This window comes from Eubalaena glacialis, chromosome 5, assembly GCF_028564815.1.
Source record: "Eubalaena glacialis isolate mEubGla1 chromosome 5, mEubGla1.1.hap2.+ XY, whole genome shotgun sequence".
NCBI lineage: Eukaryota > Metazoa > Chordata > Mammalia > Artiodactyla > Balaenidae > Eubalaena > Eubalaena glacialis.
The window spans coordinates 155,961,859-155,979,015 of record NC_083720.1 but is presented as its reverse complement, the minus strand read 5'-3'; the positions used below and the strand labels follow the sequence as shown (position 1 = coordinate 155,979,015).

The 17,157-nt window shown below is 44.8% G+C and overlaps 1 protein-coding gene across 2 annotated transcripts in view; it reads left to right on the top strand.

Moving 5' to 3' along the window:
- Positions 1 to 4,050, top strand: part of GUCY1A1 (guanylate cyclase 1 soluble subunit alpha 1) — a 58,950-nt gene extending 54,900 nt beyond the window's left edge. For both annotated transcript variants that reach the window (XM_061191782.1, XM_061191783.1), the window contains exon 9: positions 3,288 to 4,050. In XM_061191782.1, the coding sequence (XP_061047765.1) occupies positions 3,288 to 3,489 (202 nt within the window). In that variant the 3' untranslated portion in view covers positions 3,490 to 4,050. The remainder of the gene's footprint in view (positions 1 to 3,287) is intronic.
- The last annotated feature ends 13,107 nt before the right edge of the window (positions 4,051 to 17,157 follow it).

The following is a 17,157-nucleotide window of genomic DNA, read 5'->3' as shown; positions in this document are numbered from 1 at the left end:
GCCTTACAAGCCAGAACAAAATTAAACGAGCCACCACGGACTCACGTGTTCCCCTGACCAGAGTCCCGCCAGACCCTACCACCGCGGTTTCTTCCACTCTCTCCTTATTCCACGGATCTCCTGCAACCCGGCCTCGTTTTTATGCATCACACTCGCCAAACCGATTCCTGAATGGAGGCTGCTTGCTTTGCATTTCTCTCCCGGGTCATCCCCTGCCTTCCTCCTTCTCACGATCAGACCTTAAGTCAGAGGCGCGTCTCCACAGACACATTCCTCACCCGCCCCGGACACACCCTCGGGTGCTCAGCTTAGCTCATCCTGTGTTTCTTAAGTTCAGGACAAGCGGCGATTCTAGGAGAAGTTATACAAATACGAAAGGTAATTACTTCTTTGCAGAGCTTTATTGATAGTACATTGAATTCAGGGATGGTGTTTCCCAATAAAGTAATATTAGGAAGCGTTAACTTCCTTGATATATTTATGAAGCACATGTAACTTTAGGACACAGACTGCATACCCACCACCAAAAATATCCATTTCCTTCAAACTTCCACTTCCAAATTCTGATCAGTAATTTAGAATGTAATGGCAATTAGACATTCCTTTCTTTTAAATGTCATGAGGAGTTTTCTTCTAGGGGACAGTTTCCCGCATTTTTGTTTGTTTTTACTGAAGTGCAGAGAACGCACAGACACTAGGTTCAATACCGTTTGCGTTTGGGGTCAGTGGATTAAAGGGAGGGTTGCGTGCAGTGATGCAGGATCATTAAAGACAAAACTGGCAGGTGCCCCGTGTGGGCAGGAAAGTTGACCAGGAACTCCTGTAGTGACACAGAAGCAGGACTTGAATTCCACCAGGGAACAAGGAGAATAAGGGATTATGGGACGATGACCGAATTAGGAGAGTTGATGCAGCCACTGGCAGGAAACCGTGTCCGGTCAGGAGGGATAAAGAAAACCTCCCTCCACATGTGAGCATCTGCCCTGAGACTGTGGCTACTATTCTTGGATCTTACTCAAGCTTTATTCTAAATGGTTTTATTTTTCAACCTGTTTTTCTTACAAATTTGGATCTTTTTAAAAAGACGATTTAATGAACAAAAAATCTGTAAGTCTCTTTAAAAAGCATGGGATTTGTAGGCAGAAGACATGTCCTACAGCACAGGGCTTACCAGATGTGTGATCTGGAGCAAGGCTCTTCATACATTCAAATGATTTGCTTTAAAGCCACTTCTGAATGCTCCAGATAGAAGAATAAAACCAGAGAAAAATAGATTCCACTCATACCCTTTTACAACTTGCCTTGAATCCAGTCAATACTATGTTTTTGAGATTTTTTTCTTGATGAAATATAAATCTAGGTCATTTATTTACAGTATTCCTAATGCAGTGGTGTGCTGGTAAACCAGCCTGCGGAGTGAAGTGGATACTCCCTGACTTCTAGCATTTACCAGTTTTTAAGGTGTAAATACTGTCACCGTGGCAGGTTTCAGGCTACCGATGGCTTAACTGGCTTGCAGAATTCCCGAGTGTTGAACAGCTGTTTCTCACAAGCTGGTACGAGATAAATCTAGCATGTCCCCATATGTGCATGTGACATAATATGTATTCTAGAGTATAAATAAGCCAGTCTGTCTTCTATCCATGGGTAATTAGAGGATTGCCAGTTTTTCATTATTACATAGCGTGATTTGATAAATATTCTTATACATATGTGTCTAGATAATATACCTACGAATGGTATTCCCAGATCGTGGGCTATACCCAGTTTCGGCTTTACTAAGCATCAGTTAGCTGTCCAGATTGGTTTCACCAATCTGTTGGTATATATTGGTAATATATACCAATAGAATCCACAGTGTCTGAAAGTTTCTATTTCCCAGTGACTGATATTATCAGACTGATTGTTACCAATATGACGGTTGTTATGTGATATCTAATTGATGCTTAATTAATCTTGTTCAATTTATTTAATCTTCACAACTGTCTTAAGAGACATGTATTATTTTAATCCCCATTTGAAAGGCTAGAAATCTGACATCTTTGCTGTTATTCAAACCTACATTTACCAGACTTTGAAGCTTATACTTTCAACTGTGTGGAATTCTGTAATTTTTCATTATATATTACCAAATACTATGCCTTAAAAATAATAGGTACTCAAAATATTTACAAATCCATGAGTAAAACATCATTTCATTAGTCTTATGATTTTGCAGACTACATATTTATTGGTGCACTGATAAAAATTAGTTGATTGAACACGCCCATGTATTCTACTTGAGGGCTGTGATCCTCGAGACCTGCATCTCTGTCCAGCGGTTTCCTCAGCACACAGAGGGGCGTCAGGGTCCTGAAGTCTCGTGCAGCATCGTCACTCTTTTCATTGCAGACTGGGGAGTGGAAGGGAAGATACAATGAGAGATTTTCTGCAGAAGCTGGTTTAGAGCCTGTTTCCATCCACGGCCTGAATAATAGATCAGAGAGATGCTTATTAAGTTTGCATTTGACAGAAAGCTAGGGAAGCAAGTGGGAAGAGGAGCCAGTAACTTAATCAAAATTAGTTTCAAATGAGTTTATCATCATGGACAAATGCAGCAAATAATAAAAGCCTGTAGAACATCTGAATTTAAGATGAAATTTAATTCTTAAGAATTTAAGAAAATATATTGCAAATATCAGATAGTAAGTAGAGTGTCGATATATACAACTAAATCTCACTTCAGTCCTACTAACCTAGAATTCATAAAAATTCTATTGAGAGATCCCAAAGATACTCTCACATTTTATATATAGATATATATCTTATATAGAATTTTCTTTCACAAGTTCTTGCCCAAGCTTACTTCTCAGTAATATTTAGAAAATGAATGAATTGACAACGTCTTATCTCTTTCAACTCTTCCAGTTCTGTAACATTATTTTCATGTATTTTTTGCTATTATTAGACTTTTGCATTGTTTTGGGTTTTTTTCCCCACTGCTGTGAATTGCACTGTTCTATAGATTATAGATGATACCTTTACAAAACTATTTTATAGTTATTTTTCCTAATATGAGTGAACTACATTATTTGGTAGGGCTTTCTGTTATTGTGCATTGACTCCTTGCCGTTCTTCTGTGAAGACGCTTATAAACATCATTAGGATTTTTCCTGTCAGTGACACTGAAGATGGCTGGTTTATTAATATTCTCGGGAATGTTCCTTTAGTTATGCCACCTTTTCTTGACTAGACAGTTACGTCAGTCTTAAGTTTTATGATTAATATTTGCGTTTCAATATTTCCAGATTACTCAAAGACTGTCCTGGTTTTGTGTTTACACCTCGATCAAGGGAGGAACTCCCGCCAAACTTTCCTAGTGACATTCCTGGAATCTGTCATTTTCTGGAAGCTTATCAACAAGGAACAACTTCAAAGCCATGGTTCCAGAAGCAAGATGCTGAGGAAGCCAATGCCAATTTCTTAGGCAAAGCATCGGGCATAGATTAGCCAAATACACACCCAGTTGTTAGCCTTTGGGTTGGAGTCCTTGGAGCGTGCGTGGACCTTCTGAGAGCACCCTGGGACGGCAGCAAGCTGAGAAGCAGTAGTAACATTTTGGGAGCTAAGTCACCATCTGCTTTTCCTTCCACTTAACGTGACAGAAATGTATTCACCTCAACATTCAACTCTTCAGTGAAAAAGAAAAAGAGAAAGAGAGAGAAGAGAGAGAAAGAAAGAAGGAAAGAAAGAAGCCTCAAAAAGTGACTTTGGGGGAATATTTCTGATATATAAGAATAGCTTATAACCTGTACTCAGAACGCAGCGCCTTGTTCATATATCGGGTGATTGTAGTGACCTGTTCAACCTGGTGGAGCCGCCTGCCTTCTGCCCTGGCCAAACACCCTGGTTATCAAAGCGCTTCTCATAGTGTTGGTTGCCTTAAAAACGCTTTTTGAATAGAAACCATAGTCTTGGCTACCCTAAGCTCTTTGAACCTTTCAAGTCTGCATTTTGTTACATTTCCTCACTTAACTGTTAGCATACATAACAAAATAGATTGAGGCTTTCTTCTGTTGCACTTTTTTCTTTTTCTTTTTTTAGAGAAAATAAGCCATTATGGGTTAGATGCAATATGAATCTAAAGTAGTTCTTCTGTAAATGTCAAAGATGATTTTATAAAAATAGTCTCCACAACATAATGTGTCGTAACAATAAATATTTCCTTTTTTGACATTTTTAAAAGTCTATATATGGGAAAGGCTATTTTAATTCATAAGAGCAATTTCATTTCTATTAATTCATTTTTGTGTCATCATCTTCAGGATAAAAGAGGGTTACAGCCTACATTAAAATGCAATAATATTATTCTAATTTACTTTACCCAGAAGCAAGATGGAGTAAAGGCAGCATTCAGGGAATGAATCATAACGTACAAAAGTAAAACATTTACACACACAGCAGTAATTTGGACCTGTTTCAGCAGACACCCTCCATTGCCAGGCTGAGCCATATAAAGTTCCATTAGGAAAATCTAAGTTCAGAAGTGGGAAATAAGACTTGTTCTTTTTGCTGATAGCTTATTTTTTAAGTATTTGTGTTGAACACTTTGGTGTGTATGTATGTCCTTGGAACCATCAGGACTCTTTGTCTTAAGTACACATCTGTGAATTTTTTATTCTAGCAAAATTAATTCAATGATATTTTTAAAGAGGGTGTTAATATTGATGAAGAAAATTATGCTGTGATTTCATTGTAGAAATTTCAAAACATTTTTCTGGAACGTGAACTTTTAATAATGTTAGTCTAAGATCTCTGGTGAACTAAGTAACATGCAGAGTTTGGTTGGAGATAAGGATCTGATTTTAAAAAGAACGCAACTTCAAAGCAAGAGAAAGATGAACATTACAGTGTTTAAATCAGTATTAGCAGAGCTATAGATACACTGAACTCTTATTTGGGGATCTGAGGAGGAAGTCAGCTGGAATTTTTAACAGTTATCTCCACTAGTCCCCAGGCCAGCCCATGGTGACCTCAGGAATAAAGACCATTACTGGCTGGCCTCTAGCATCCCTGGCGTATTACTATACATATCACAATAATTATTATTTACTCAGTGATGCTCCGGTGTCTTGAGGTACTGAATAGGGCTCATTAAATACCAATCCTATTATTGGAGAGTAGCACAGGCCTTGGGAAAATATAGTTATAGTCTCACAATTATATGAAGTTAATAAAAGTATTTAAAAGGAAAGTAAAGACTTAAATACATTTTTCTTTCTGGAAATGAGCCCTTATCACAGGGAAAATATTAGGAATTAAGGGAAATTAAAAAGCATAAAATAATGTGTCTTATTTATCACCTATTTAAGCAGACCCAAATTTGCTAATAATTTATGTTCCAAAAGTTGTAAATTAATTAGAATTCAAAAAATATTTTCTGTGTATGTGTGTGTGTGTAAACACACACACACACACACAGAACCAATGGAGGAAAATGTGAACAATCTGAGTAAAAGCTCCATGGGAATTCCTTGTACTATTCCTGCAAACTTTCCATAAGTTTGATATTTTATCCAAATAAAAAGTTACCCAAAATGTATTTTCTCGAAAACATTAAGTCATCTGTGATAGATTCCCCAGGCCAGCCTGCAAAGGCTCGTTAACTACGGGATACCTCAGAGCCCTTAAGCAAGATGGACATACAACATTTCCATGATGGAATGCGCTCAAAATCTGCAACTTGGGTGCTAAAAACTTTAAGGAATCCCTTTTCCATCTCTGTCTGATCCACTTTGGAGGGTGGAGGTGAGGGAGACGTATTCATGGCCAGACCGCTGAGGGTAAGCAGGGACGGAGTCCGAGGGTATGTTCACAAGGAAAGTGAGGGACCCGGCCGGGGGCTTGAGGCTGGCGTGGAGTTGAGGATGCAGAAAAGGATGGACACAGGGTCTCTGGCAGGAGCCAAGGGTTCTGAATCTTACTGCCAAGTGAACTGTCCTAAAATACATATAATGTGGGTCCCAAGACACGTGTTCCTCCTAAGAACGCCAGGAGCTGCTCTTCAGGTGCTGCTGTTTCCATGCCTTCTTGGGTGGGAAGGGTTGTTCCAGCGTTTCACTGACCTGTCCTCCAAATCCCTCCTCCCTGGCGTTGCCGGTCCCTCCGGGGCAGCTACGGTGAGGCACACAGCAGGCTGCTTGGCCGGGGCCGGGGGGGGGGGGGGCAGCAAGGGAAGGAGCGGTGAAGCGGGGAGTGACTGGGGGCAGACTCGCCCTCACCCCGCGAGCTACCTGCAGAGCCCCAGCGATGCCTAAGGCTGCCTGAGGCTGGAAAGCCCACGTCCTCGCTAACGTCCCAGTGCGAATGAGCCGGTGGGTCCTCGTGGCTGTGAATGGTGGGCTTTACCCGGATACGTCGTTATTCCTCAGTGGAAGGGACTCTACAGGACACGGCCCTTCCCCGAACCACAAAACGTACAGAGCTGTCATGCCTGCTGGTGGGCTTGGGTGCGTTTCCCCCTGGAGCCGGGCGCGTGAGAACAAGTTAAGTGAAGGCCGGTTTGCAGGGTGAAGGATGCAGTGCGACACACGTGACACACGGGCGGGGGAAGGGCGGTCCGGAGGGGCTTGGGCCAGAGGGGTTGCAAAGCCTGTAAAGGAGGACGTAACACGTCCTGCAAAACCAAACCTCAGGTTGCTGCAGAGACGATAGGAAAGTGCGATCCCCTTGTCCAAACAGAGGCTAAAAGCAGGAACAGCTTGCTTTACTCAGCAGAGAACACCAAGAGGTAAATGTAAACCAGAGTTTACAGTGTTGCGACCTACATTCTCTGCTGGAATTCTTCCTCAGATCCTGGGAAATCTGTGTTCTCTTGTGAGAAGGGGAAGAATCCCTCCCACTGTGAGAAGGGGAAGAATCCCTCCCACTGTGAGAGGCGAGAACTTCTGGAAGGGATTAGCCCTTTGCAGTCCTGGTTGCCTTCAGTTTCCTTTTGCTCTTTGCCTGTTTGCTTCCAGACTGCAGAAGTGTGGCTTCCTTTAAATGCTTCTTTTATGGTGTTGGTGACGTGTACTCACTTGGTGTTCGTACTTTAAGCCACCTGCAACATTTTACACTTTATTGCCACCTATATTTCTCCTGAAGCAGCCTTGCCCTTGACCTGTCACACCTGCATCTGTTTCGACCAACTCCCACAATCCACACACTTTTACCTCTAAAACTTTTCTTCCTGTATCCAGTGCCTGCAAAACCAAAATAGCATGGGTTTCATAAATACATAGCTTTCAAATTTTTAAAACTAAGCTAAAGGGGAAAAAATGTGATATTCTAAACGCTAGGCTTCTTTTACTGTCAGTGCAAATTCTTTTTCATCGTAATAAACTTAGTTTCAGGAAAATGTTAATATCTAAGATTTAAACACAGGCATCGAAATCAGGACAAAATTTAATTTGCAGATCTAGGACTTAAGCTCAGATATTTTGGTAGAAGATTTTCGATAAGGTTGTGCTGCCTTTCAATGTTTTTAAGTATTTAACGTTAAAACATTCTGCCATTTGCAACAATGTGGATGGATCTGGAGGGTATCAGGCTTAGTGAAATAAGTCAGACAGAGAAAGACCAATTCTGTGTGCTATCACGTATATGCGGAATCTAAAATCTAAAACAAACAAATGTATATAACAAAAAAAATATTAAATTGCAACTAAACCTTACAGATCGGGAAGAAGATCACTTGGCAGAAAATGACTTTGCATAATGCCCAAATTTATAAAGTATCAGCTAAGATGTTTGTTTAGTCTGAAAGGTTGCCAAACCCATCTGTACTGAGGGAAGAGCTATGGGGTCATCTCAGGGAAAATTAAAGCAAAACAAAATGCTGTTACAGAAGTTGGACAGTCCATCGTATTACACGCCCAGAATAAAAAGGTAAAGCTGAAGCCTTTGGGACAGGTACAGTGACAAGGCTCACAGAATTCTGTGCCTTTGGAAACAATGATGCCCCACGAGGCGGCATCCAGGGCTGTTCAATCACAGTGAGCTGCTTTCTTCCCCAGATATATGTCGGAAAATTGAAGTGGATAAAAACGTTTTAGTCTTTGGGAATGTACTGTTCCTTCATGTCCTCCCACATGTAAATTAAAGACGCCCTGCAAGATCTTACGACACAGCTTGATAGTTAGTAGTCTAGAGCAATGTTCTCCAGACTCCTGGATTCTGCACACCATTAGTAAAATCTTTAGAACACTGACAATCTATTATAAATATATAAAAATAAATTTTATCATATAAGTATTATTAATATTTATGATTAATAAATATATAATATGCTGCTCTGTCTGATATAATATAGTAATAAGCTTATTTTAAGCAAGCATGAATATAAATAGAAATTCTAGTATTTTCTTCACTTACCCCAGTGAATCTTCTTTATATTTTATTTTAGAAACTGTTACAACAGGCCAGTGGGTCTCCACGTTCACTGAGTCACAAATCACTTTGAGAACTGGATAAAAGATAAAAGATATCGGCCATCACCCTTCTAAAAATGTGCATATGCCCTTACACCCCAAGACTGATGTGTATTTCCAGAGGTTTGGGGATTCCCTGGAATGTACTCCTAGGCCACCACAGTGAGGTAGCAGAGCCCCTCAGGCTAATAACTTATTATCTAGAAGGGGAAAAACAGCAAATCCTATTTGAAATGAGAAGAGAACGAAGAACTAGAAGAAGTCTGCGAGTTTTGGCATAGATGTGACCACTTGAGTTTTGAGGAGCAAAGGGCGTAAGTTCTTTTGCTCCTGATTCTGTGGAATGATTGATTCATGGGGCTTCACACATGAGCAACTAAAGTTTTCTTTTTAGCAAATGTTTAACGTATCTCTCAATGCATTTTCTCGAGTTTTCGGTAAATGTGCACTGCTCTTGGTATCCCACTGTTTCTTCTAGTTTAAGTACTTCTTTTCATTTTTCCTCTACGTGAAACAGGATAGCTATTGAACCTCGTGTTGAAAACCTTCTTGATACTAACAACACTTCTTTTATGATGACTTTCACAGTTGCTTTAAATTACACTGTTTATTTTGAGTTCTGCTTCTGGCAGAGTCGCAAAGTCTATCAAAAATTTATCCTGTGTCTCAGAAGCTTGTTAGATATTGTTGCCATATAAATATTGTAATAAAAGTGTTAAATAAAAATCTTTGTAAAATTTAAAATGAGTTCTGTTTAAAAAGAAAATGAACCATCAAATCAAGTAAAAACAATATTTAATACATTTGTTCTGTTGTGGGTCTTGCCGTTTCAGATGGAGGAAACCTCCAACACAACAGTGGGGAGAAAAAGGACCAAAAACTCTTAATTCAGGCCTTTGCTGTGTGTAGGTCAGTGTATCCAAAATCCCTTTTGAAAAAGTTATTGTTAAATACAGTCCCGGTATAACCAAAATACATTTCTTTAGGGCTGTAAAACTCCTACTTCCAACAAAACTCATATTCGAGTTTTTCAAATCACAAATAAAACCAAAACCATAAATTTTTTGAAACCCTAAATTTAAGAATAAAACTGTGCTCAGCTTATCCAAGTGTAACGGCGAGTAGCGCGAGCTCTGGGGTCCATTTGCTTTGGCCGCAGGTTGCTAGGAGACGTTTTTCCATCACTCCCTTGCATTTTGTAGAGAAACAGGAGGACTGGCTGCCTTTGCTTTACACGATCTTTTCAAGAATGTCTGTACAGCAGGCAGCCTTAGCAAACAGAGATAATGCCCTCTCGCAGAGCAAAAGCGCAGCCATATTTCCTGCCCGTTATGCAAGATTTGCATTCCTAAGCTCAGGGCTTCTGTCCTATAATGCAGCCCACTGTGTATGCAGAGATCACATTGTCCTGTGGAAGTGAGGGCCCAGGAAGCCAGTGCAAGGCGAGGCTGGTTCTCCGTGTCTCTTGAGATCGTTTTGAGTGGTGAAGTCTTCTGCCTCTGACCCAGGGATCTCGTGTCTTCTGCCAGAATTCATGACACTATGGCAGTTTAACCTGTTACCTCACAAGTAGAGTAAAATGTCACTCTTCTAGTTCTTGACAGTTTGGCAGCAGCGAGGATGGGATGCTGACGGAGACACGGCTTCCTAGAAGAGGATGGGCGAGGCTCCTGTGGGCCGATCAACAGGATTTGAAGGAAGAGTCCATGGGATTTGGTAGCAAAGATGGTGACCAAGTTTCATGTTCCCCAGGGTAATAGGTGGTCATCTGTTTTATTGTCTGCTAGTGAGGAAGGATTGGGGGTGGAGTTTCATGTCATGACCAGGCAGGAGGTTCAAATTCAGCTGTCTCAGCGGTGGCTGCGTTGTTGCTGACACCCTTCTGGATGAGAACCTTTCTCCCCAGTCAGGTTCCCAGCCTCAGATGTATGTCATCGTCATGACCAGTTCAAAGAACAGTCCTGGACTAGAGCAAGGTTCCAGCCCTCTTCAGACAACAGTAATGGAGAGGGACATTTACACTCAGTGAAAAGGAAGACGGTCCACATGCCCTGTGAGCAGAAACCAGGTGAAGCACTGAAACGCTGGCTAGTTCACCTGTGGATGCATCATGCTTGTTGGGAAAGGATGGCAGCTCCTGGGAGTCTGAGGCCTAGCTGTTCCTGCAGACTTTCACACCAACCTTAGATCTTTGCAGAGGTGACAGTCAGAGGTCTTGGACTTTTTCCGTAGTCCTCGCTGCCGTAAGGGAGCTTGGTTCTCTGGGGGGGGGGGGATTTCCCTGAGACACACAAGCTCCCGTGGAAACCACAGATAAGGCATTGCTGTGGGTTGAACAGTGTCCCCCCCAAAATCCATATGTGGAAGTCCTAGCCCCCAGTCCCTATTTGGGAATAGCGTCATAGCAGGTGTAATCAGTTGAGATGAGGTCACACAGAGCAGATAGACTAGACCGCTAATCCAATATGACTGGTGTCCTTAGAAAAAGGGGAAATTTGGACGCAGAGTTACCCAGGGAAAACCCACGTGAAGACGAAGGCAGAGATCGAGGTGAGGTTTCCACAGGTCCAAGAATATGAATTATTGCCAGAATCAACCAGAAGTTAGGTGAGAGGCCCAGGACAGGTATTTCTCACAGCACTCAGAAGGAACCAACCCTGCTGACACCTTGATCTTGGACTTCTAGTCTCCTTGGTTGGGAGACAGTAAATTTCTGCAGTTGCAGCACCTGGATACTTTGTTCTGGCAACCCTAGCAAAGTCAGGTAGGCAGTATCTGGACCTTTCATGCCCTGAATTGGATTTACGATGCTGATTCAAGTGACTAGACAGACTGACACAGACAAATGACTGAAGTCAGACCCACAGCCCTGGAAGACGCCCTAGACCTTGCACATCAGCTGGGCAAGAATTTAAGGATATTTTCTTAGTAATAGAGCAAATCGTGCCCCAGATTAAAACGATCTCCTTAAAAAGAAGTCACTGCTATGCAAGTCAGCCCCTCATCAGCTGGAATGAGCGAGCCCCACGGCCCCGGCTGGATTCAGCGTTGCTGGGCTGCTGAGTGCAGGGTCCCCAGGCCGAGGTAGACGGTGTCAGTCGCGAGGACCCGGCCTCGTGCTCCAGGGTGCTGGACCCAAGACTTCGGAGGTTCTCTTTGTGGAGCCACGAGCTGGCTCCAAACTACAAGTGAAGGCTCCTTGCTTAGCGGGTTGGAGCGGCCCTCTCCCTCTGCATTCCCTGGCCCTTCCTACCTGCGCCTCTCTCTTTCAGGAGAGAGCCGGTTAGGGGTGAGGCCCAGGTCTCCCTGCCCCTGGTGTGTGTGTGTGTGGAGTCACGGGTCTGAATACTGGGGAGTGGGGAAGGGAGAGTGAAGGGAATTGAGGTTTTACGACTGTGCTGTTTGCAAGTCGCCCTCCTAGCTGGTTCCCTGGTGGGACGCGCATGTGAATGACACTAATGGGGTTTAGGCAAGAATCCCAGTGGAAAGGGGACGCAAATGCGCCCCGTGGGGGGCCTTTTAGGCTCATTCACTGTGCTGTGGTTACACGCCTGTCCGGACGTCCAGCTGGAGGTAACCTGTCCGCGCGCCTGCTTCCTTGTGCCTCAGCGCCCGAGGGGCTTCTCCTGACGCGTCGTGCACACCTCGACTCTCAGCAGCGCAGGTCCTCGGATGCAGGTCTCTGGTCTGATGACTCTGGTGATTGGAGCCCAGACGGAGAGTCAGCCTTCGCCGCGAGAGCCCTCCTCGAGGGTTAGACCTGTCACCCCCGACAGCGACCTGCAGCCCCTACTGCCCAGCCTCGCTGCTCTGCTGCCGTGACGCTTCTGTTACAGCCGAACGCCTGACCCGGAGGGCGTGGGGCTCGCCACCTCTGCTTCCATTTGGGGCAGCTTGACTCAGTCTCAGCGAGTAACAGGGTCGGAAGGGCCCACAGCCTCACCTGGTAAGTGGAAATGGCTTGTTCAGGAACACAACTAGCCTGGCCCCTCGGCCTCTCAGCTTTACAGGAAAAAGTGGCAGCTGTCACCTTGGGGGCAGCTTTACACGCCCTCGGCCACTTAACAGCAAAGCTACTGGTTCAGCCGAGCCCTCGGTTCACAGAGGTTTCCAACACGTCCGGGCCTGGTTCACTGATGGTTCAGCTGAGCTGAAACCCAGGGTCTCGCTGTATTTTCACTTATCCTTGGGTTGTTGCTAATATTCTAGCTCCTTCAAAAACCACATACCAGCAGACTAAAGGCTCCCGTATTTGGGGTCTTGACGGTGGAAACAAATCACAGTTGCTGATGCTATTTGCACCGCTCGTGTAAGTGCCCCTGACAAGGGCCTGTTCTCCGAGGATGCCGCCTGGACTCCCGGGGCTGAACGAGGCTGCACTCACATTCCCGCCGTCACCGCCTGGATCTGTCATTGTACCAAACATAACACAGTTGCCATCGCAGGCCAGGCGCCAATATGGTTCGGAGTCAGAGATTACCCCTGCCGCTAGGCTTGCGATTCCCGCCGAAAGTGGCCCCACTTGTCTCCTGGTGAGAGTGGCCGAATGGCTTGGAGCATCCCCCCTTCCCCCAGTCCTGCAGACAGACCACGTCACACTTCCGACCCCGCGTGAGGCCACCGGGCTGCACCACCAGTGTTGACACTTTTCAGGTCACAGTGCTTAAGTTCCAGGCAGATCAGCTCACTGATGTCACATTATTATAGCCCTTGAAAGTTAACTGAATATTGTTTTCAGGTTTTGGGAACATTTACAGTCTAACAATGGTGTATTTTTATTGCAAAATCCACTCGGCTATGTGCTGATAGTTAAGTTCTTCAGCTGTCCTTCCTTGTTTCCTACCACCCACCAGCACCTGGGACTGCTGACCACGAGAACAGCCTTCTCAGAAATTGACTAAAATTCCTTTTGGCTCTACCTCCATCACCTCCTCCTGGTGTACACACTTTGATAAGGAAGCATGATTACTAAGTGCAGTTGTCTCAAGAAAGGAATCATCTCCCCTCGGCTGCTTCCTGGGTAATGAAAATGATAAGGATGAAAAAGATAACTAACAGTAGAGCTACCATATGATCCAGCAATCCCACTCCTCAGCATATATCTGGAGAAAACCATAATTCGAAAAGATACCTGCACCCCAGTGTTCACTGCAGCACTATTCACAATAGCCAAGACATGGAAGCAACGTAAATGTCCATCAATAGATGAATGGATAAAGAAGATGTGGTAGATATATCCAATGGAATATTACTCAGCCATAAAAAAGAATGAAATAATGCCATTTGAGACAACATGGATGGACCTAGAGGTTATCATACTAAGTGAAGTAAGCCAGACAAAGACAAACATCATATGATATCACTTATATGCGGAATCTAAAAAAAGATACAAATGAACTTACTTACAAAACAGAAACAGACCCACAGACATAGAAAACAAACTTACCAAACTTAGGAGTTTGGGATTAACATATACACGCTACTATATATAATAGATAACCAACAGGGACCTACTGTTTAGCACAGGGAACTCTACTCAATATTTTGTAATAACCTATAAAGGAAAAGAGTCTGAAAAAGAATGTGTGTATATATGTATGTATGTGTAACTGAATCACTTTGTACACTTGAAACTAACACAGCATTGTAAATCAACTACACTCCAATAAAAAAGGATAATGGGAAAAATAGACCTAATCTGAAAATTTTGGATTTTGCTCTGAGCTTTTCTGCACAAGATGCTTCTCTCTGTCTCCCAGCAGAAACCAGGCCAGCACAGCTACACAGACTCTGGGTTGGCAGCCCAGACACAAGAAGACCTAGAAAATTCAGACTTAATTCTGGTTCATCCACCTGGGTTCCCTTGCGGGAGCGACCTGGCTCCAGATCGTAGGGATGAAGGGCTCTTGATTGAGTCCCCATACAGTGGCTCACCGGGGCACGAGCGGGGAATAGAACCCATGTCTCTAGGTTTTATAAAATATGCCCTTGTGTTTCCTGTACCTGATTATTCCAGATGAGTGGTCTGGGCAGAATTAGGGGAGAATTGGGAAAAGGCTGAAGTTACAGCTACTGAAATAGGACCACAGATTCACGGTGGTCAAGGAGCATTCACGGTGGTCAAGGAGCAGCCACGGTGGTCGGTGGCCCCTGGGGAGGGAGCACCTTGACCCCAGGAGATACGGCAGAGCGAAGGGTATTCATGGCCTTTATCATCCATCGTCAACCCTGGAGCCTTTCTCACAAAGGAAAGGGCCCCAGGGTGGCTACCCAAACTGTTTTAAATGCATTGAATTGTATTGATTTCTGAGGCTTCCATTTCCTGCCAGACAACTCTGAACATGATTTAATTACCGTTGCCCTTAACCTGACTGATTCTATCAGCACAGCAGGGTGTAGCTCCAGCTCTGCAGCTCCTACACAACTGTCTGTCTTCCCCACGCACTCCTGTAGCTGCTGCTTGGCATTTTCCAGGGCCAAATGGCTGTCTTCGGCTGCTGGTGTGGGTCTGTAGGGCACGCACGCAGGGCCAGCTGCACTCAGGCAGGGCCTCCATCAGAAAAGACTAGACTCATTTATTCCAGCTAAACCAGGAACCCTAACGCCCACCAGCTTGCCGGGCAGGGAGGAATAAGGAAGAAATACCAGATCTTCAAGTGCTCAGGGCACCACCGGGAATTGATGAGGAGGCCTGGGCATGGGGACTGGGGTCCCTCCAGAGTGAGGCCATCCTTGGCTACTCAGGAAGGGTAACTGACGGATTCTTTATGCATCTACTGCAGGCTGTTACCCCTGCGATGAGAACGGTGCTATGAAATTTTCCCCGGTCTTAGCCGACGTCAGAGACACCACCCCGGTCCTGAAGGCATTCCACTCAGGCTCGGCTCAGCGGTCAGGGCCCTTAGGAATGATGAGAACATTGCCCTGGCCTTTCCCCTTGAGGTCAGTGTGGAGCCCGAGCCACCACTAACAGGACCAGCTGGAGAGGGCAGGCTTTGGAAGACAGGCCTGGCGGTTGATGGGACTCGTTCCGCCCGTGGGGTCCAAGCATCCGGGGGGCAGGGCGTGGTTAGGGTCAGCCCTGCAGGGTGGCCTAATAGCTGCTTGGAGTCCTGTTGACAGTACCTGGAACTAAATGCTGTACGAGGCAAATTGAACAAATTTGGGTGCAGATCTTTCAATCAGATTAATCCAAGTGCTGTATTGGTAAACTTCACCAGATGCCACGATGGTGTAGAACTAGGGGTAGATTTCATCGCGAGACAACTCTCCACGGGCCCCTCATACGTGTGCGCATCTTATGAGCAGAGGCTCTGACTGCCTTTGGTCCACACTGTCTTTCCAAGGGTGTGTGTACAGCTAAGTGCCTTGGAGATGGAGACAGTTATCTCCCTCTAGAGCAGAGGGAGGGTTGCTTCCCATCCGGTCTGCAGGATTCAGCTCCCTAAGCTCAGGGCTGCTATCCTGGAAGAAAGCCCACTGCACCCACAGCTGTCCTCTGGCCGTCTCTGTGTCTCCCTGTGGGAACTGGGACTTGGGAAACTGACCTCTCTGGCTACTGCCGTGGCTGTGAGGAATACAGTGCTGACCACCATTCTAGGAGTGTCGCGTCTTCTGCCAGGATCCTTGAAACAGCAGCAGGCTAACTTGCTGGCTTGCAAGTGGGATGTGGTTAGGATAGGGCGCCAGCATTTTTAAATGAGACCATTTTGCACAGAAGCCTAGATCACAGATCTCACTCGGGAATCTCAGTGCATTTGGCCTCACTGTCCTATCAAGGAATATCTGTCCCTGAATCGCAGCTGCCGCATTTGGGCTGGCAAGGCTTCAGCAGCCCACTGCAGTCTCCAACACTCCCTGTTGTCTGAAACCTGTGCTAGGGAAGATGGGACTCCACCTTGGAGCGGCTTTTTTTACTGTAACCTTTGTATTCCTTTGCTTTTGCTACAAGTTAAGAATGTTGCCTACAGCCTGAAATAGACAAGATAGCCTCTTCTCAAGGCTCTGACCTTTAAAGGTGTAACACTTTACATTCAAATAGAGATAAAAAGTTGCAGAACAGAGCACAACAGCTGCAAGAACAAAGGATTCCGACACCAGGAAGTTTGCAACAACTAGCCACACCCCCTCCCCTTTTAGCGTAAAACAAGCCTGAATGCTAACCCGGGGAAGATGGTTCTTTGGGACGCGAGCCCACCGTCTTCTCAGTCCGCTGGCCCTCCCAATAACAGCGTTATTCCTGTGCCAACAATTCGGCTCTCGATTTATTGCCTGTCCAGCAGTGAGCAGTGGAGTTTGGACTGGGTAACAGACCTACCCAAACTGCCCCATCACTTTCCATTCCCTGCAGCCCCGCGGGCTTTAGAGCCATGCTTCTTGCGTACCTCCCTGGTAGAGCAAAACGTGCTCTGTGAGAATTATGATGAAAAGGACTGTTCACCATGTCAACAGCCCTCCTTTGTCGACCCCCATAGTTCATACTAGGGTTGCCTTAAACTTCTCCCCTTGGCATGACTAAACGTGACCTGATTCATGGTCTTGAGAACTGTGTGTGTTGTCAAGAATACAGGTTCTGTACAGTGAGGTTCACTTTAACACAGTTCTGCCCTAGTACTGGCAGGAGATAGCTGTGTGTGTCTCTTTTGTAGATGCCACAGTGGTGGTCGGTGTGCGTCCTGGAACTGGCCATAGCACAGGATTTAACAGC